The sequence below is a fragment of the Protopterus annectens genome, chromosome 4.part0, assembly GCF_019279795.1.
Source record: "Protopterus annectens isolate FY-2018-M chromosome 4.part0, PAN1.0, whole genome shotgun sequence".
In the NCBI taxonomy this organism is placed as follows: domain Eukaryota; kingdom Metazoa; phylum Chordata; order Ceratodontiformes; family Protopteridae; genus Protopterus; species Protopterus annectens.
The window spans coordinates 1,868,521,423-1,868,539,018 of NC_056733.1; the positions used below are offsets into that span (position 1 = coordinate 1,868,521,423).

The 17,596-nt window shown below is 41.2% G+C and overlaps 1 protein-coding gene across 1 annotated transcript in view; it reads left to right on the forward strand.

Annotated features, from left to right (window-relative positions):
- Positions 1-17,596, forward strand: part of DOCK2 (dedicator of cytokinesis 2) — a 4,134,711-nt gene that overhangs the window by 3,430,562 nt on the left and 686,553 nt on the right. Inside the window, exon 33 of the mRNA XM_044069535.1 lies at positions 1,745-1,893. Coding sequence (XP_043925470.1) covers positions 1,745-1,893 — 149 coding nt within the window. The remainder of the gene's footprint in view (positions 1-1,744; positions 1,894-17,596) is intronic.

Below are 17,596 nucleotides of genomic sequence, written 5' to 3' on the forward strand. Positions count from 1 at the left end.
TTTTACTAAGTTGTAATTTGGTATCCTGGTAAGAGTCTTAAAGTAGTTAGTTGTGAGTGTTCTAGTGAAGTGGGTATGCTGTGCCAGCCTTTCCCAGGTGTGTGTGTGTGTGTGTGTGTGTGTGTGTGTGTGTGTGTGTGTGTGTGTGTGTGTGTGTGTGGGTGTGTGTGAAAATCAAAGCTCAAAGAAAGTGTGTGTGAGAGCTACATTAAATAGGGACACTGAGAGCATGATTTCACAGAGAGGGTGGAGGAGGACTTGGCTTGGAACACCCAGCTAAGGACTTAGCTCTGTAGTGGTCAGTGGGGAATCTTATTTGGGTCCTGGAGAGGAAGCTCAGCCCCAGGACTGGAGTATCCATTCTATGTGTGCTCTTAAGGGAAAGTGTACTTGGTGCTGGAGACTGCATCTGAAAATACTGTATGAGTCTATTTTTCTCAACGTGAACATTCCCCACCAGTGTCAGTGGTGAGGATTGAGGCTTCTTGATCACTGGTCGAGAGGAGGGACATCACAAAAGCTCTCATAGGGAAACAGGTAGTTAAATACACCACATTCCAAGATTGACAATTGTAGTAATTTTTTCCATAAATTTCAAAACCGGAATGCTTCAAAACAACACTATAACTATGGTTAGTAAATCTATACATTTTACAGTTTTTACAGGAATGCATACCATATGGGGCCAATATTTATGTTCTGTTTTACACTAATTTCTTATAATTGGAAGATTATCAGATGTAACAATTAATTTGCAGCCATTCAAAATTAGGCCCTGATTTTTATTATAAAAGAGTTAGAAACTTAAAAATTATTTTTGAGACATCTACGGATGTTGTTGTGCTGTTGTTCCTGTTAGGGCTTCTATGTGGGTAAAACCACTAAAATGGTCTCAGCAAATATATGAAGAGTGTGTGTTTTTTAAGTTTGTTAATATCTATAAGGTGTACTCTGCTACTACAAACCATCATCTTTGGAAGGTAATATTCCCAAGAAAATAACCTTATGTGGTCTGAATGAATAGAATTGCTCCACAGTGATGGACATAGTCATCTACCTACCAAACACAGTCCTGATTCAGAAGGCAAGAGTGCACCACCAATACATGGACAACATGAAGCCAGCATCAATGACCTATTTGAAGAAAGGCCAAAATCTTAAGTCTTTGAGATAAAGGGCAAATGGTCTTTGAATGGAGGGGTTTGCAGCCCTTAGTTCTAAAGGCATGGGTTGGTCTTTGGCTTCAGCTTATTTGTAGTTCAGAATCATGGCCACGTATACCTAAAAGCATTTAGTTGTGCAGTGAACATCAGCATTTTTTGTCTTCCGCTTAACTGAAGTTTTATGAAGTGGAAGCATAATGCTGCTGAGAATCAGGTTGATAAAACCCATCATTACATAGATATGAATTGATTTTTGACATCAGCTGTTAAATCAGTATGCATCCTCTGCTCTGTTAGACCGTTTAATGGTTTTGATACTTCATCCATTGCAAATCTCAGAATACTTGGTTATTGAGCGAGTTGTCATCATTTAAGTTCCCAACCTCACTTTAGGTAAAGGGAACATAAATAGTAGAGGATTCCTGCAGCCTCCTAAACATATGTTTGTTTTAGTGGTTTACTTTGATTTAATGAATGCTAATCATAGATTAAGAAAAGCTAGTTTCTATTTCATCTAATAAACATGAATTGTAATCCATAACTTTAAAAACTCAAGACATTCTTTTTTATTGGAATTTTAGGTCAGAACAAGATCTGTTTTATCCCGGGAATGGTTGGACCAATTCTGGAAATGACTCTCATTCCTGAGGTAGAGCTACGAGAAGGCACAATTCCCATCTTCTTTGATATGATGCTATGTGAATATCAAAAGACTGGTGATTTTAAAAAGGTACCAACAAACTGCAACTGGACTTTCTTTTTCATTTCTGTTCATGTAATGATTCTGTAACACAACAATGATGACAACATACATGAGTTAGACCAACCGTTGAGAAAAAAACCTTTATCAAACAACAAAGCTTTCAGGCAAAAAACCCTTTCTCAATGTTTAACACAAGGTATGTTAAAATCACATGTTTAAATACAAGCCCACAATATCATATGACCCGCAGCCATGGTCACATGATCCAACTTAATACAAAATCTCACTAAGGATAAAAATAAAATAAAGTAAAACATACTTATTTATAAATACATATATATATATATAAGGTCTATCCAAAACAATATACAAAACAAAATATGTTATTGTTATATATTGATATTATAAAATACAAGTATATACATTCATTTCAGTTTAGTATGTTGTATCTTAGTCAAAACAGGCTTTAATGAAACACTTGCATTCAGGCCTGGGGACACATCTGCTGATAATCTTACAATCCAATCATACTCTCTAAGGTCTAATAAATTACATAAACCCCCCCCTGATAGACACACTGACAATATCAATAACCCTAAACTTAAAGCTATGGGAACTACCATAGCTTTTAACATGTTTCGACAAGGCATTGGTGTCGCTCCCCTTCCTTATGTTGGATTTGTGTTCTATAATTCTATCCTTAAGTTTTCTTGTAGTTTTTCCAACATAAAAGGAAGGACAGATTTCACACGTTGCCAAATAGACAACATTACTTGTTACACAAGTGGCAGAGCAATGAAAAGTATATACTTTTTTAGAAACAGGGTGAACAAATATATTCACAGGGTTTGATCCATCACACTGTTGTAGAATATCTACACAACAACTACAATTATAACAACAGAAAGTACCCTTTCTTAACAGGCTAGAAGAGATAGAGCTTGCTCTATCAAAATCCTTATAAGCCAGCATGCTCTTTATTGTCCTCATATTCCTGTACGTGAAACGGGGTCTATCCCCTACAACCAACTTAACATCATCCTGTGTTAGAAGAACTTTCCAATATTTCCTAACTATACTCCTAATTGTTGTTGACATAGTATTATAAGAGGTGATGAATCTTAAACCAACCCCATCTAGTGGAGTATTCAACGTTTCACGTACTTCTTGGGGCACCTCCAAGAAGGTAGGTTTATAAAGTGTATGTCTATTGGATATAATGTACTCACTAACTTGACGTAACAGGTTGGATGGATACCGACTTTCCTTAAACTCATGACAAGCTTCATTTAGTTGTTTTGTAAACACAACATCATCAGTGTTAAGTCTACTAATGCGGGCCAACTGCGCCTTAATGATGCCTTTAAAGACATGAGGTGCATGCATACTGGACGCAAAAAGATACCTACCAGATGATACTTCTTTTTTAAACACTGTTGTGTTAATAGCATTACCCTTCTTGGTTATTGTTATATCTAAGAAGTTGATGATGCTAGATGAACATTCAAACTTAAATTTTAAAAAGCTAGTTGTGTTATTCAAAAACAGAATATATTCCTCTAACTCAACAAGTGAGCCTTTCCATAGCAAAAAACAGTCGTCCACAAACCTTTGATAGAATATCAGGTTATCGTTCAAATATCTCTCCCCATTGTTTACATACAACTTCTCCCACTGGAAAAGAACCAGGTTGGCATAAGTATTCGCTACTGGTGTGCCCATCACCACACCAGTTTGCTGCAAATAGTATTCCTTGTCAAACAAAAATATATTATTCCTTAATACTAAGTCTAACAACATACATATATTCTCTGTATGTCTAGCAGGAAACATGGAATAATATATTAGAAACTCTCTTATGGAGTCCAGCCCATAGTCATTAGGAATTACAGTAAATAGTGATGTGATATCCATCACTACCATATATACGTTTTCACAAGTTTCTACTGATAAATCCATACTCACATACCAACTCTTAAGTTTGACAAGAAAGTCCTTAGAGTCTTTACGCACTGTATAACAAGTATTTAACAGTGGTTGCAATTGCCTTTGCAAATATAGGGATATGGGTTCAGTAACCCAACCATTACCCGAGACAATAGGTCTCATTGGGGGGTTGTCCTGTGATTTGTGTAATTTTGGTACACCATATAATTGCGGTACAATAGGGCACGGCACAGTAAAGAAGTGAAATAAATCTAGTGAAATGTCATCTGTCAACTGTAATTCATATACACACATATTCACATAACTGATACATTTCCTTTTATCTAATAATGTTATATGCCTAAATGCTGTGTTATCCCCCAACAATAATGACACTGATCTCATATAGTGTTCTCTGTCCATAATCACAGTCGACCCCCTTTATCCGCGTGTTTTATCACAATGTTTGAATCTTCCCTCAGCTCACTCAATGCCACATGCTCCACATAAGTTAGATTATAATTTTTAAAACGTTTGTTAACTGCAAAAGCCTTTCTTATTTCATCTTCACAAAGGTCATTAAAGGCTATAAGAATTGGAGCATAGTTAGGTATAAAGACACTACGTCTTTTACAAGCATTAGCATCATATATATCATTTCTGAAAATCAGCTTCAGCGCTATGGATCTAACAAATAGTTTTAAATCAGTCAACACTCTCACAATGTCCTCTGTACATGTCGGTATATAACTTAAACCCTTCGCAAGGAGCGTAATGTGTTCCTTTCTCAAAACGAAGCTAGAAAGGTTTACAGTACCTGCCATCATCTTCGAGCTATTTTCAATTGTTTTGATGGACTTTCATTCTGCCGGTTACCATCCAATGACACAACGGGATCCCTCTGCTTGGTTCTACCCCTCGACCTGGATCTAGAAGCGACAATCCGCTCCTGTACCCGTTCAGCTTGTTGTAGCTGAAAGGGTTTACTAAAGAAGCTAGAAAAACTTTTTTGTGACGCTTGTGTAGCGCTTTTACCATCCACATTAGTCCAAATAGCACCTGATATTCTATCAAAGGTTTGTGGACGACTGTTTTTTGCTATGGAAAGGCTCACTTGTTGAGTTAGAGGAATATATTCTGTTTTTGAATAACACAACTAGCTTTTTAAAATTTAAGTTTGAATGTTCATCTAGCATCATCAACTTCTTAGATATAACAATAACCAAGAAGGGTAATGCTTTTAACACAACAGTGTTTAAAAAAGAAGTATCATCTGGTAGGTATCTTTTTGCATCCAGTATGCATGCACTTCATGTCTTTAAAGGCATCATTAAGGCGCAGTTGGCCCGCATTAGTAGACTTAACACTGATGATGTTGTGTTTACAAAACAACTAAATTAAGCTTTTCATGAGTTTAAGGAAAGTGGGTATCCATCCAACCTGTTACGTCAAGTTAGTGAGTACATTATATCCAATAGACATACACTTTATAAACCTACCTTCTTGGAGGTGCCCCAGGAAGTACGTGAAACGTCGAATACTCCACTAGATGGGGTTGGTTTAAGATTCATCACCTCTTATAATACTATGTCAACAACAATTAGGAGTATAGTTAGGAAATATTGGAAAGTTCTTCTAACACAGGATGATGTTAAGTTGGTTGTAGGGGATAGACCCCGTTTCACGTACAGGAATATGAGGACAATAAAGAGCATGCTGGCTTATAAGGATTTTGATAGAGCAAGCTCTATCTCTTCTAGCCTGTTAAGAAAGGGTACTTTCTGTTGTTATAATTGTAGTTGTTGTGTAGATATTCTACAACAGTGTGATGGATCAAACCCTGTGAATATATTTTTTCACCCTGTTTCTAAAAAAGTATATACTTTTCATTGCTCTGCCACTTGTGTAACAAGTAATGTCTGTTTGGCAACGTGTGAAATCTGTCCTTCCTTTTATGTTGGAAAAACTACAAGAAAACTTAAGGATAGAATTATAGAACACAAATCCAACATAAGGAAGGGGAGCGACACCAATGCCTTGTCGAAACATGTTAAAAGTTATGGTAGTTCCCATAGCTTTAAGTTTAGGGTTATTGATATTGTTAGTGTGTCTATCAGGGGGGGGGGGGATTTATGTAATTTATTAGACCTTAGGGAGTATGATTGGATTGTAAGATTATCAGCAGATGTGTCCCCAGGCCTGAATGCAAGTGTTTCATTAAAGCCTGTTTTGACTAAGATACAGCATACTAAACTGAAATGAATGTATATACTTGTATTTTATAATATCAATATATAATAATAATATATGTTGTTTTGTATATTGTTTTGGATAGACCTTATATATATGTATTTATAAATAAGTATGTTTTACTTTATTTTATTTTTATCCTTAGTGAGAGTTTGTATTAAGTTGGATCATGTGACCATGGCTGCGGGTCATATGATATTGTGGGCTTGTATTTAAACATGTGATTTTAACATACCTTGTGTTAAACATTGAGAAAGGGTTTTTTGCCTGAAAGCTTTGTTGTTTGATAAAGGTTTTTTTCTCAACGGTTGGTCTTACTTTTTATCTTGTTCATATACAGCAGTGTTTGTTACCAACATACATGAGTTCACAGGTTCATTGGTGTTTATTGAGTGAAATGTTTTCACTTGTATTCCAGCATCTGAAGTTTGCATAACTACTAAAGGTCTGTACTAATTACAGACTGGCCTTGTGAGGTACTGTGATAAACAAAATGCCAAAGAATGCAACTGGTTTGATTAATACAAATGCATGTCTAGATTATACCAGTCACCATGGCAAACATAATGCCAGGAAATTATATCATTGTGGAATACTGCAAACAATCAGCTGTATATAAACTGTAATAATGAGGAATTTGGAAGGGTAGATACTGAGCAGGTCTAAAGGCAAACAGTTCAGTACCAATCAGAAAATGAGTTAACAGTATGCTGATTTGAGCCTAGGATGATAAGCACTGGATATTTATTTTTACTTTTATAGTTATGTAGGTACGCTAGATATGGAAATGCATGTGTCATGTATGGTAAACTGGATAGCAGTACCACAGACTATTCTCATAGAGACTGCTGATGGGCAAGGTCTTATGTAGGGACTCTAGCTTACTGTTGTACCAAGTGCATACAGCTTCCGTGGTCCTATACCTGCTACTCTTCCTCCATCATGCTTTTTATACATCTTTGATCACATATGAAGACATATGTCCCATCACTATTTTCAGAATACATTCCAAGGCTCCACTATTGTTAATGTGAAACATATTTCCTTACTTTTTTCTTAACTTGACATTTATCTAATTGCCCTGTTCCTTCACCTATCTTTCCCATTCTAATTCTTCCCATCTGATAACTTGTGATTGCAGCACATTGATATTGTAGCCCCACACTTTGCCTTCTTTTCAGGCTTTTATTGTGCACATGCCTTGTACGGTATTTCCTTATACCCTAACAGCAAATTCTCCTTAATGTTATAGTAAGTATTCTCTGCAAGACCAGTTTCTTTACCTCAGTGTATTCTCTAAAACAGTTAACCCTCACACAGTGCAGGCTGGAGAAGTTGTTTGACCGCAACTGAGCTACAAAATATAAGTATCTTTTGATTATTTTTACAGATTACTGTTTTTATAATTTAATATATATAAAGCACTTTGTCTATTCAGAATCTTCACAAATCCTTATCTGTTTAAAAAATGTCATTTGACTCTGTAGTGCTTTGCTGTCTTAGGCTATTGTATAAACTGAAACATCTACTCTGTGTAATTATCTCTTGGCTAGTGGGGGCTGGTTCTTTTGTGTTCTTGTAAAAAAAAAGTTGTTGTTCTGGTCTTTGTCTTTGCACACAGTGCAGGCTGGAGAAGTTGTTTGACCGCAACTGAGCTACAAAATATAAGTATCTTTTGATTATTTTTACAGATTACTGTTTTTATAATTTAATATATATAAAGCACTTTGTCTATTCAGAATCTTCACAAATCCTTATCTGTTTAAAAAATGTCATTTGACTCTGTAGTGCTTTATACTTGGTGGCTTTGCAGTTGCCCGCCCCTACTGTGACACACCTCCCAATCTAGTGTCATTAGCTCATTCTTCTTAATACAGAGAGAACATTTGATAAGGCCTTCTGTTCCTCCTTTTTCCCTTTTCAAAAAGTAAAACAAAACTTTTTTTCTTTTTCGCCTGAACCTTCTTGTGTTCTGACTGTCCTTCTCAAACATATTGGAAATATGCAGTATATTTCAGAGCATTTGTTATAACTGTATTTGCTATAACTGATTTAAGTATTTTTTTCTGGCTTTTTGAATATTTACTGCTTAGCGACTGCATCTTAGCCTGTTTATACAGCTCTGCATTCTATTTAAACTGTTTTTGTGTTGATTAACTGTTTTGCACTCTTAAAAAGTTATTTGTTGCTTAATTTTACCTGTAGGCTAACACACTCAAATGTGCTAGCCGCTTAAAAGCATTTATAGCATTTACTGTCTGTTTTTTTCTTTGTCTCTGTAAAAAAAAAAAATCTCTTGTTTTCCCACCTTACTGAACTAGAGTAGTCCAGTTTCAGAGTTGCTGATCCCTGGGCTTTGTTTTTAGTTCCTGTTACTGATCCATTGCCTTATTAGGAAGGAGGGAAGTTTCTTTGCTTACCAGTGGGAGTGGGAAGCACTGAGCAGCCTTTTTCATAGGTTCATAGGTTCATAGGTTCATACTAGGCTATCTGCCCGAGGGCATTTACAAGCCTAGCCCATCGTTTTGTGGCTTACGCCACCCCTTTAGTATGGGGAACTATACCCATTATTTTGCTGTGCCTCTGTCGAGCAGTGACACTGAGGTAATCCCTGGGGTATATCTGCGATCTCCCATCCATTGGTCAAGATTTCTCTTGAACAAGGCCAGCGAGGTGCTCTGCCTCACATATACCGGGATTTTGTTCCACAGCATAGGGAGTCTTTGGGTGATGAATCTATCCCTCCAGCACGTCCTATTAATAGCCGTGTCGAGGTTTAAGTCTCCGCCCCTTGTGGCTCTGATGGATCTAGATTTTTTGAAGTGAAGCATATTCATCAAATCTGGGTTTGACATGGCCTTGTATGTTAGGCAAAGGTCACCTCTGAGCAGTAAGCGACTGAATAGAGCTGGAGTTCTTTCAGTCGGGCAGCATAGGACAGATTTTGAGACCCTTTATCCTTTTGGTGAGGAACTTTTGTGGCCTCTCCAGCTGCTGCAAGTGTCGGGTCAGATACATTCCGAATGGGGCATTGTACTCAATCATTGGTCTGATGAGTGATGAGTAAAGGGAGACTATGACCTCCCTGATCTAGATGAGAATCCCTTCATGATAAGGTGGGCAATGTAGAAGGTCCTAACTACTTTAGCTACATGGGTGTCGAATGACAGTCTACTATCAACCTGGGTCCCTAGGTCCCTGATAACTTCTTCTGTGCTCAGTGGATTGCCACCTATTTGGTAGCTAGGGGTAACCTTGTTTTTCCCGAAGGGTATGACTATGCATTTTTTGGCATTCAATTTTAGGCCGTGGCTCTGGCACCAGTTATCCATTTCTGTGAGACCCTTCTGAAGGATATCTGTGTCAGATGTATTTTCTACTATGGCTCCCAGTTTGCAGTCATCTGCAAACTTTGTCACCCATAACCCTCCTGTGTTTGCTTGTACTTCAGAAAAGTAGATGCCAAACAAGAGTGGGCCCAGGACTGAGCCCTGTGGGACACCACTGACAGGCTTTGAGTCTGACATGGCGCCAGCAACTCTGACCCTGTGGGTTCTGTCACTCAGCCAGTTTGCAACCCATCTTGTAATGTATGGGTTAACATTTAAGCTGATGAGTTTTTCAATGATACCCGAGTGGGGTATTGTATCAAAGGCCTTAGCCAGATCGAGGTAGGCTGTATGGACTGCCTTTCCTCATCAATGGCTTTGGTGACTGTTTCAAAAGTCAACCAAGTTTAAAAGGCATGATCTGCCTTTGACAAAGCCAAACTGGGTTGGATCCAAAGTCTGCAAATTCCCTATGTCTTTATTTATGAGGTCCATTATGATCCTCTCCATGGCTTTGCAGATAAGGCTTGTCAAGCTAATGGGCGGTAATTTCAGGGTCGGTGGAGGCACTGCCTTTGTGAAGTGGGACCACAGTTGCAGTGCGCCACCCCTGGGTGCGTATCCAGAGGTAAGACTTTGATTAAACAACTGTCCTAGCTGTGGGTTTAATTCTCATTGAGTTCGTGGAGCACACAGCCGGACACCATCAGGCCCCAGGGATGCTGTGTTTTTCGCTTTGGAGAGAGCAGTTCTCACTTGGGCATTGGAGATGTTTGGGGGGCTGCAATCGTTTGGTATAGATATCTCTCCTTGAGGGGGGGAGGGGGGGAGAAGTTTGCACTGAACCTGTCAGCCAGTATGTTGGCAATGTCTGTAGGATCAGTAATCTTCACATCATTTTGAACTAGTTCTGAGCATATCTGGGAGTTTCCTCCCAGGTTTCTAACATAGCTAAAGAAGGCCTTATGATTGTCTTTTGAGTCTTTAGCTATTTTTCTCGAAATTTGCTTTGGATGATTTTATGAGAGCTCTTAGTTTTTACTTATAGTGATCAAGGGTGTCTTACCTTTTAAGGATTTTGCTCTATCTTGTAGTAGCTTCCTTTTGTTGGAGAGTTTGTTTATGGCTGGGGTCCACCAGACTGACGCTACTTTGGTACAGAGAGTCTTTGTTTTGCTTGGGATTGCCTTATCCATGCAGTCCTGCAGGTGCTGGTAGAAGGCATTTGTAAGTGATTCAGCGGCTTGAGTACTGTTTTCCGCCTCGGGGCCTTAAAGGAGACCACACTAGTCTTTAGAAGTGTGAAGTCGGCTTTAGAAGTTCTTTACTGTGGTCTTTTTATTTCAGGTGGGGTGGAATGAGGACCTCCAGCGAGATTAGTTTGTGATCTGATCTCACCAGTGAGGGGTATACTTCCGGTGTTGAACATTGTGCTCCCATGTTCGTGATGATGAGATCAAGTATGTTATCTCCTCTTGTGGGGATGGTGACTAGTTGTTCCATGGCATTTGAGTTTATGAACTCCAGGCACTTTTGGGCTAGGGTGTTTGGGCTTGAGTAGTGTTCCCAGTCTATATTAGGGTAATTGAAGTCACCTAGTATGATGGTGTTTGGTGATACATTTATCCTCTAGTGTTTTCAGGAAGGCCATGTGAGGTTCCTGAGTTTGTGAGGGTGGCCTGTAACATGCTACAATTTGCAGAGCAGTCTTGCCTATGGTTAATTGCACCTGGATGGTCTCCGATGCATCATGCGTTGCCACCAGTCTTGAGGTGTGGGTGTCCTTGATGAATATGGATACCTCCTTTCTTAGTATTGTCCGGATTTTGGGGCGGAACGCATGATATGAGGTAAAACCTGATAGTGCTGGGGTGCTCTCAGGAGCCTTGAACCAGGTTTCTGTCACAGCACAGACATCGATGTTCTCCATACTGAGAAGGGCTTCGAAAGTGCATTTTGAGATTTAGACTTCTGGCATTGAGCAGCATTACCCTTAGTTTTTCCTTTTTGTATTCTAGGGTGGTAGGTTTAGAATTTGAGCCTTGCCTAAAAAGGCACTATGGGGTGGCAAGAGCCTTTGCCAATATCCGAATCCCAGGGTGACAGGTGCAAGCCGTCCCTTGCGGCAGCGTGGCTTGTCCAGCATGTCATCCCAGGCAGACAGACACTGGATCCCCTTTGAATGACACCAGTACTTAAGCCAATTGTTAAAGCTGATCATCTTATCTCTGTATTGTCCGAATTGGTGAAGTTTCAGCCAGAAACTAGTAGTCCATTGGTCGTTTTGGGCCAATTCCTAGCTCCTTTCAGCCCCCTGCTATAAAACACGCTACACACGCGTTTTCCAGCTTGTACCAACTCAGCACAGATCCTCGTGGTAGCCTGCAGAGTGATCCAAGCAGCAGAGAGCTAAAAGAGTGACTTTCTACCAGATATAAGTATTTTTGTGGCTTTCCCACTGTTATTAAGCTAGCGACTGCATTTCGCCTGTTTTACTGCTATTTTAAGTGATTTCTGCATTTTACACTGTTTATTGCACTTTAAGTTACTAATTGTTGCAAATTGTTTCTGTAGGCTACACACTAAAGTGCGCTAGCCGATTTACAGCACTTATAGCATTTACTGTCTGTTTTTTTCCTTATCTCAGTAATAAAACAAAAAAATCTCTTGTTTTCCCGCCTTACTGAACTAGAGTAGTCCAGTTTCAGAGTTGCTGATCCCTGGGCTTTGTTTATAGTTCCTGTTACTGATCCATTGCCTTATTAGGGAGGAGGGAAGTTTCTTTGCTTACTAGTGGGAGTGGGAGGCACTGAGCGGCCTTTCTGTCCGGTTTGGTGAAGTTTCAGCCAGAAACTAGTAGTCCATTGGTCGTTTTGGGCCAATTCCTAGCTCCCTTCAGCCCCCTGCTATAAAACACGCTAAACGCTCGTTAGCTGATTTAGCTGGAGTTGCCACTGTTGCACACAAGAGCAGTGGCGGTTAAACAAGGTTAACTATTCGGGCCATCTAAATTCCACTCTTCAAATTTTCCCTTAGAACTACCTTCCTCGAGCTGTACTGCTGATCTAACCAGCATATCCTATAACTGAAAAGTTCATCTCTACTTGATTCCCAAGTAGACTATTCTCTATCTGTAAAGCCTAGCACTTACTCCTACAGTACTTGCACCTTGATAAAGCACTCTTATTATAGATAGTACCCCACCAGCCTAAAACCCACTTCCCCCCCGAGTCCTTTGAAAGTCTCTTTATCTACTACTTCTAGTATGTCGAGGGATCAGTTGCTAGTGTCCTCTCCAGCTCAACTGGTGAACCTGGGAATATTGAGGCAATGTTACAATTGCCTCATGTACACAGACAATCCTCTCCTCCTCCCACAAAACACAAATACATGCGAGAGATGCAACTATACGGCCAAACTGGAGGCTGAGCTCTCTCAACATAGGACTGGCAAGACCAGACAGGAGGAGAAGGTAACCACACACAATACATACCCAGTCACACATGGTACCATCACAACTTCAAATCATACACATACTCACACAAAGACATACTCGGAGGCTCTGATCAAAAATTTACCAAAACAGCAGAGGCCACCAAAGCAGACACCCAAACAACTACCACCTCACGACCCAACACATGCAACACATAGACCACACAGTCAGAGTGTCAAACAGTCACAGCCCTTAAGGCCAAACAAAATGCCAGACACACTTGTCATTGGTGATTCCATAGTCAGACATACTGACGTCCCGCTCACCAGACTGAGTAAGGAGAAGGTCACAGTAAGCTGCCTGTCGGGCGCTAGAATCCGCCACATAACGCAAGCACTCAGGTCTCTCAACAGCAGGTACAAGTACGACTCAGTCATTGTCCACGCTGGTGTCAACGACCTGAGACGTACCTCCTTGGACTACATGAAAAGGGACATCGAGGAGCTCTCTGATTATGTAGCCCAGGCAGGTATGACCCTGACCTTGAGCAGTATCCTACCTTCACCTAGAATGATGCCACAATACAGTGATAAGATGATCAGCTTTAATAATTGGCTTAAATTCTGGTGTCATTCAAAGGGGATCCAATGTCTGTCTGCCTGGGATGACATGCTGGACAAGCCACGCTGCTTCACAAGGGACGGCTTGCACCTGTCACCCTGGGCTCGGATATTGGCAAAGGCTCTTGCCACCCCCATAGTGCCTTTTTATGGCAAGGCTCAAGTTCTAAACCTACCACCTAAGTACACGAAAAAGGAAAAACTAAGGGTAATGCTGCTCAATGCCAGAAGTCTCACTCTCAAGATGCACGCACTCGAGGCCCTTCTCAATATGGAGAACATCGATGTCTGTGCTGTGACAGAAACCTGGTTCAAGGCTCCTGAAAGCACCCCAGCACTAACAGGTTTCACCTCATATCATGCTCCAGCCCCAAAATCCTGACAACACCAAGAAAGGAGGGGTGTCCATATTCATAAAGGACACCCACACCTCAAGGTTGGTGGCAACGCGATGCATCGGAGACCATCCAGGTGCAATTAACCATAGGCAAGACTGCTCTGCAATTTGTAGCATGTTACAGGCCACCCTCTCAAACTCAGGAACCTCACATGGCCTTCCTGAAAACATTGGAGGATAAATGTATCTCCAAACACCATCATACTAGGTGACTTCAACTACCCTAATATAGACTGGGAACACTACTCAAGCCCGAACACTCTAACCCAAAGATTCCTGGAGTTCATAAACTCAAATGCCATGGAACAACTAGTCACCATCCCCACAAGAGGAGAAAACATACTTGATCTCATCATCACGAACATGGGATCAAAATGTTCAACACCGAAGTATACCCCTCACTGGTGAGATCAGATCATAAACTAATCTCGCTGGAGGTCCTCATCCCGCCCCACCTGAAACAAAAAGACCACAGTGAAAAACTTCTCAAAAGCCGATTTCACACTTCTAAAAACTAGTGTGGTCTCCTTTAAGGCCCTGAGCCAGTGGTAAACATTACTTAAACCGCTGAATCACTTACAAATGCCTTCTACCAGCACCTACAGGACTGCATGGATCAGGCAATCCCAAACAAAACTAAGACTCTCTGTACTAAAGGCAAGCGCCCAGTCTGGTGGACCCCAGCCATAAACAAGCTCTACAACAAAAGGAGGAAGCTACTACAAGATAGAGCAAAATCCTTGAAAGGTAAGACACCTTTGATCATTATAAGTAAAAACTAAGAGCTCTCATAAAATCATCCAAGGCAAATTTTGAGAGAAAATCATCGCAGGACTCTAAAGGCAATCATAAGGCCTTCTTTAGCTATGTTAGAAACCTAGGAGGAAACTCCCAGATATGCTCAGAATTAGTTCAAAATGATGTGAAATTTACTGAACCTACACACATTGCTAACATACTGGCTGACAGGTTCAGTGCAAACTTCTCCCCAAAAGGAGAGATATCTATTCCAGAGGATTGTAGCCCCCAAACATCTCCAACGCCCAGGTGAGAACTGCCCTCACTAAGGCAAAAACACAGCATCCATGGGACCGGATGGTGTCCCGGCTGTGTGCTTCATGAACTCAACGAGGAATTAAACCCTCAGTTAGGACAGCTGTTTAATCTTAGCCTCACCTCAGGATGCGGCAACTGTGGTCCCACTTCATAAGGGCGGTGCCTCCACAGACCCTGGAAATTACTGCCCCATTAGCTTGACAAGCCTTATCTGCAAAGCCATGGAGAGGATCATAATGGAACTCATAAATAAAGACATAGGAACTTGCAGACTTTGGATCCAACCCAGTTTGGCTTTGTCAAAGGCAGATCCTGCCTCTTAAACTTGGTTGACTTTTTCGAGACAGTCACCAAGGCCATTGATGAGGGAAAGGCAGTCCATACAGCCTACCTCGACCTGGCAAAGGCCTTACACAATACCCCACCAGGTATCATCGAAAAACTCATCAGCTTGAATGTAAACCCATACATCACAAGATGGGTTGCAAACTGGCTAAGTAACAGAACCCACAGGGTCAGAGTTGCTGGAGCCATGTCAGACTCAAAGCCTGTCACAAGTGGTGTCCCACAGGGCTCAGTCCTGGGTCCACTCTTGTTCGGCATCTACTTTTCTGAAGTACAAGCAAACACAGGAGGGTTATGGCTGACAAAGTTTGCAGATGACTGCAAACACATCTGACACAGATATCCTCCAGAAGGGCCTCACAGAAGCGGATAACTGGTGCCAGAGCCATGGCCTGAAGTTAAAAAATGCATAGTCATACCCTTTGGGAAAAACAAGGTTACCCCTAGCTACCATATAGGTGGCAATCCACTGAGCACAGAAAAAGTCATCAGGGATCTGGGGACCCAAGTTGACAGTAGCCTTCGTTTGACACTCATGTTGCTAAAGTAGTTAGGAAAACCTTCTATATCGCCCACCTGATCATGAAGGGATTCACATCTAGATCAAGGAGGTCATCGTCCCCCTGTACTCATCACTCATTAGACCTATGATTGAGTACAATGCCCTATGTATCTGACCAGACACCTGCTGCAGCTTGAAAGGCCCCAAAGTTCCTCACCAAAAGGATAAGGGTCTCAAAAATATGTCTTATGCTGCCCGACTGAAAGAACTCCAGCTCTATTCAGTCTCATACCGCTTTGCTCAGAGGTGACCTGTGCCTGACATATAAGGCCATGTCAAACCCAGATTTGATGAATATGCTTCACCTCAAAAATCTAGATCCCTCAGAACCACAAGGAGACTTAAACCTTGACACGGTTACAAATAGAATGTGCTGGAGGACAGATTCATCACCCAGAGACTCCCTATGCTGTGGAACAAAATCCGGTACATGTGAGGCAGAGCACTGCTGGCCTTGTTCAAGAGGAATCTTGACCAATGGATGGGAGATTGCAGATATACCCCAGGGATTACTTCAGTGTCACTGCTTGACAGAGGCACAGAAAATGATAGGCATAGTTTTTATTCAAACTAAAGGGGTGGCATAACTATGGGTTAGGCTTATAAATGCCCTTGGGCAGATAGCCTAGTATGAACCTATGAACCTATTACCCTCAGTGTAAATTGAGAGCCATTTGTAGGTACTTCCATTCCTAACCTGGATTTAAATGGGTGGCAAATGTACACTAACTTAGAACTGAATGTCTGTGTGTGGAAATGCTGTGTCATTCCATGATGGTACATTTCCCTTTCTCAACATCATCTTAACCACATTTTTTTTGACTTGTCATTGGTGATTCCATAGTCAGACACACTGACGTCCGCTCACCAGACTGAGTAAGGAGAAGGTCACAGTAAGCTGCCTGTCGGGCGCTAGAATCCACCACATAACGCAAGCACTCAGGTCTCTCAACAGCAGGTACAAGTGCGACTCAGTCATTGTCCACGCTGGTGTCAGCGACCTGAGATGTACCTCCTTGGACTACATGAAAAGGGACATCGAGGAGCTCTCTGATTATGTAGCCCAGGCAGGTATGACCCTGACCTTGAGCAGTATCCTACCTTCACCTAGAATGATGCCACAATACAGTGATAAGATGATCAGCTTTAATAATTGGCTTAAATTCTGGTGTCATTCAAAGGGATCCAATGTCTGTCTGCCTGGGATGACATGCTGGACAAGCCACGCTGCTTCACAAGGGACGGCTTGCACCTGTCACCCTGGGCTTCCGGATATTGGCAAAGGCTCTTGCCACCCCATAGTGCCTTTTAGGCAAGGCTCAAATTCTAAACCTACCACCCTAGAACACCAAAAAGGAAAAAACTAAGGGTAATGCTGCTCAATGCCAGAAGTCTCACTCTCAAGATGCACGACTCGAGGCCCTTCTCAATATGGAGAACATCGATGTCTGTGCTGTGACAGAAACCTGGTTCAAGGCTCCTGAGAGCACCCCAGCACTAACAGGTTTCACCTCATATCATGCGTTCCAGCCCCAAAATCCGGACAACACCAAGAAAGGAGGGGGGTGTCCATATTCATAAAGGACACCCACACCTCAAGGTTGGTGGCAACGCACGATGCATCGGAGACCATCCAGGTGCAATTAACCATAGGCAAGACTGCTCTGCAATTTGTAGCATGTTACAGGCCTTCCTGAAAACATTGGAGGGGATAAATGTATCTCCAAACACCATCATACTAGGTGACTTCAACTACCCTAATATAGACTGGGAACACTACTCAAGCCCGAACACTCTAACCCAAAGATTCCT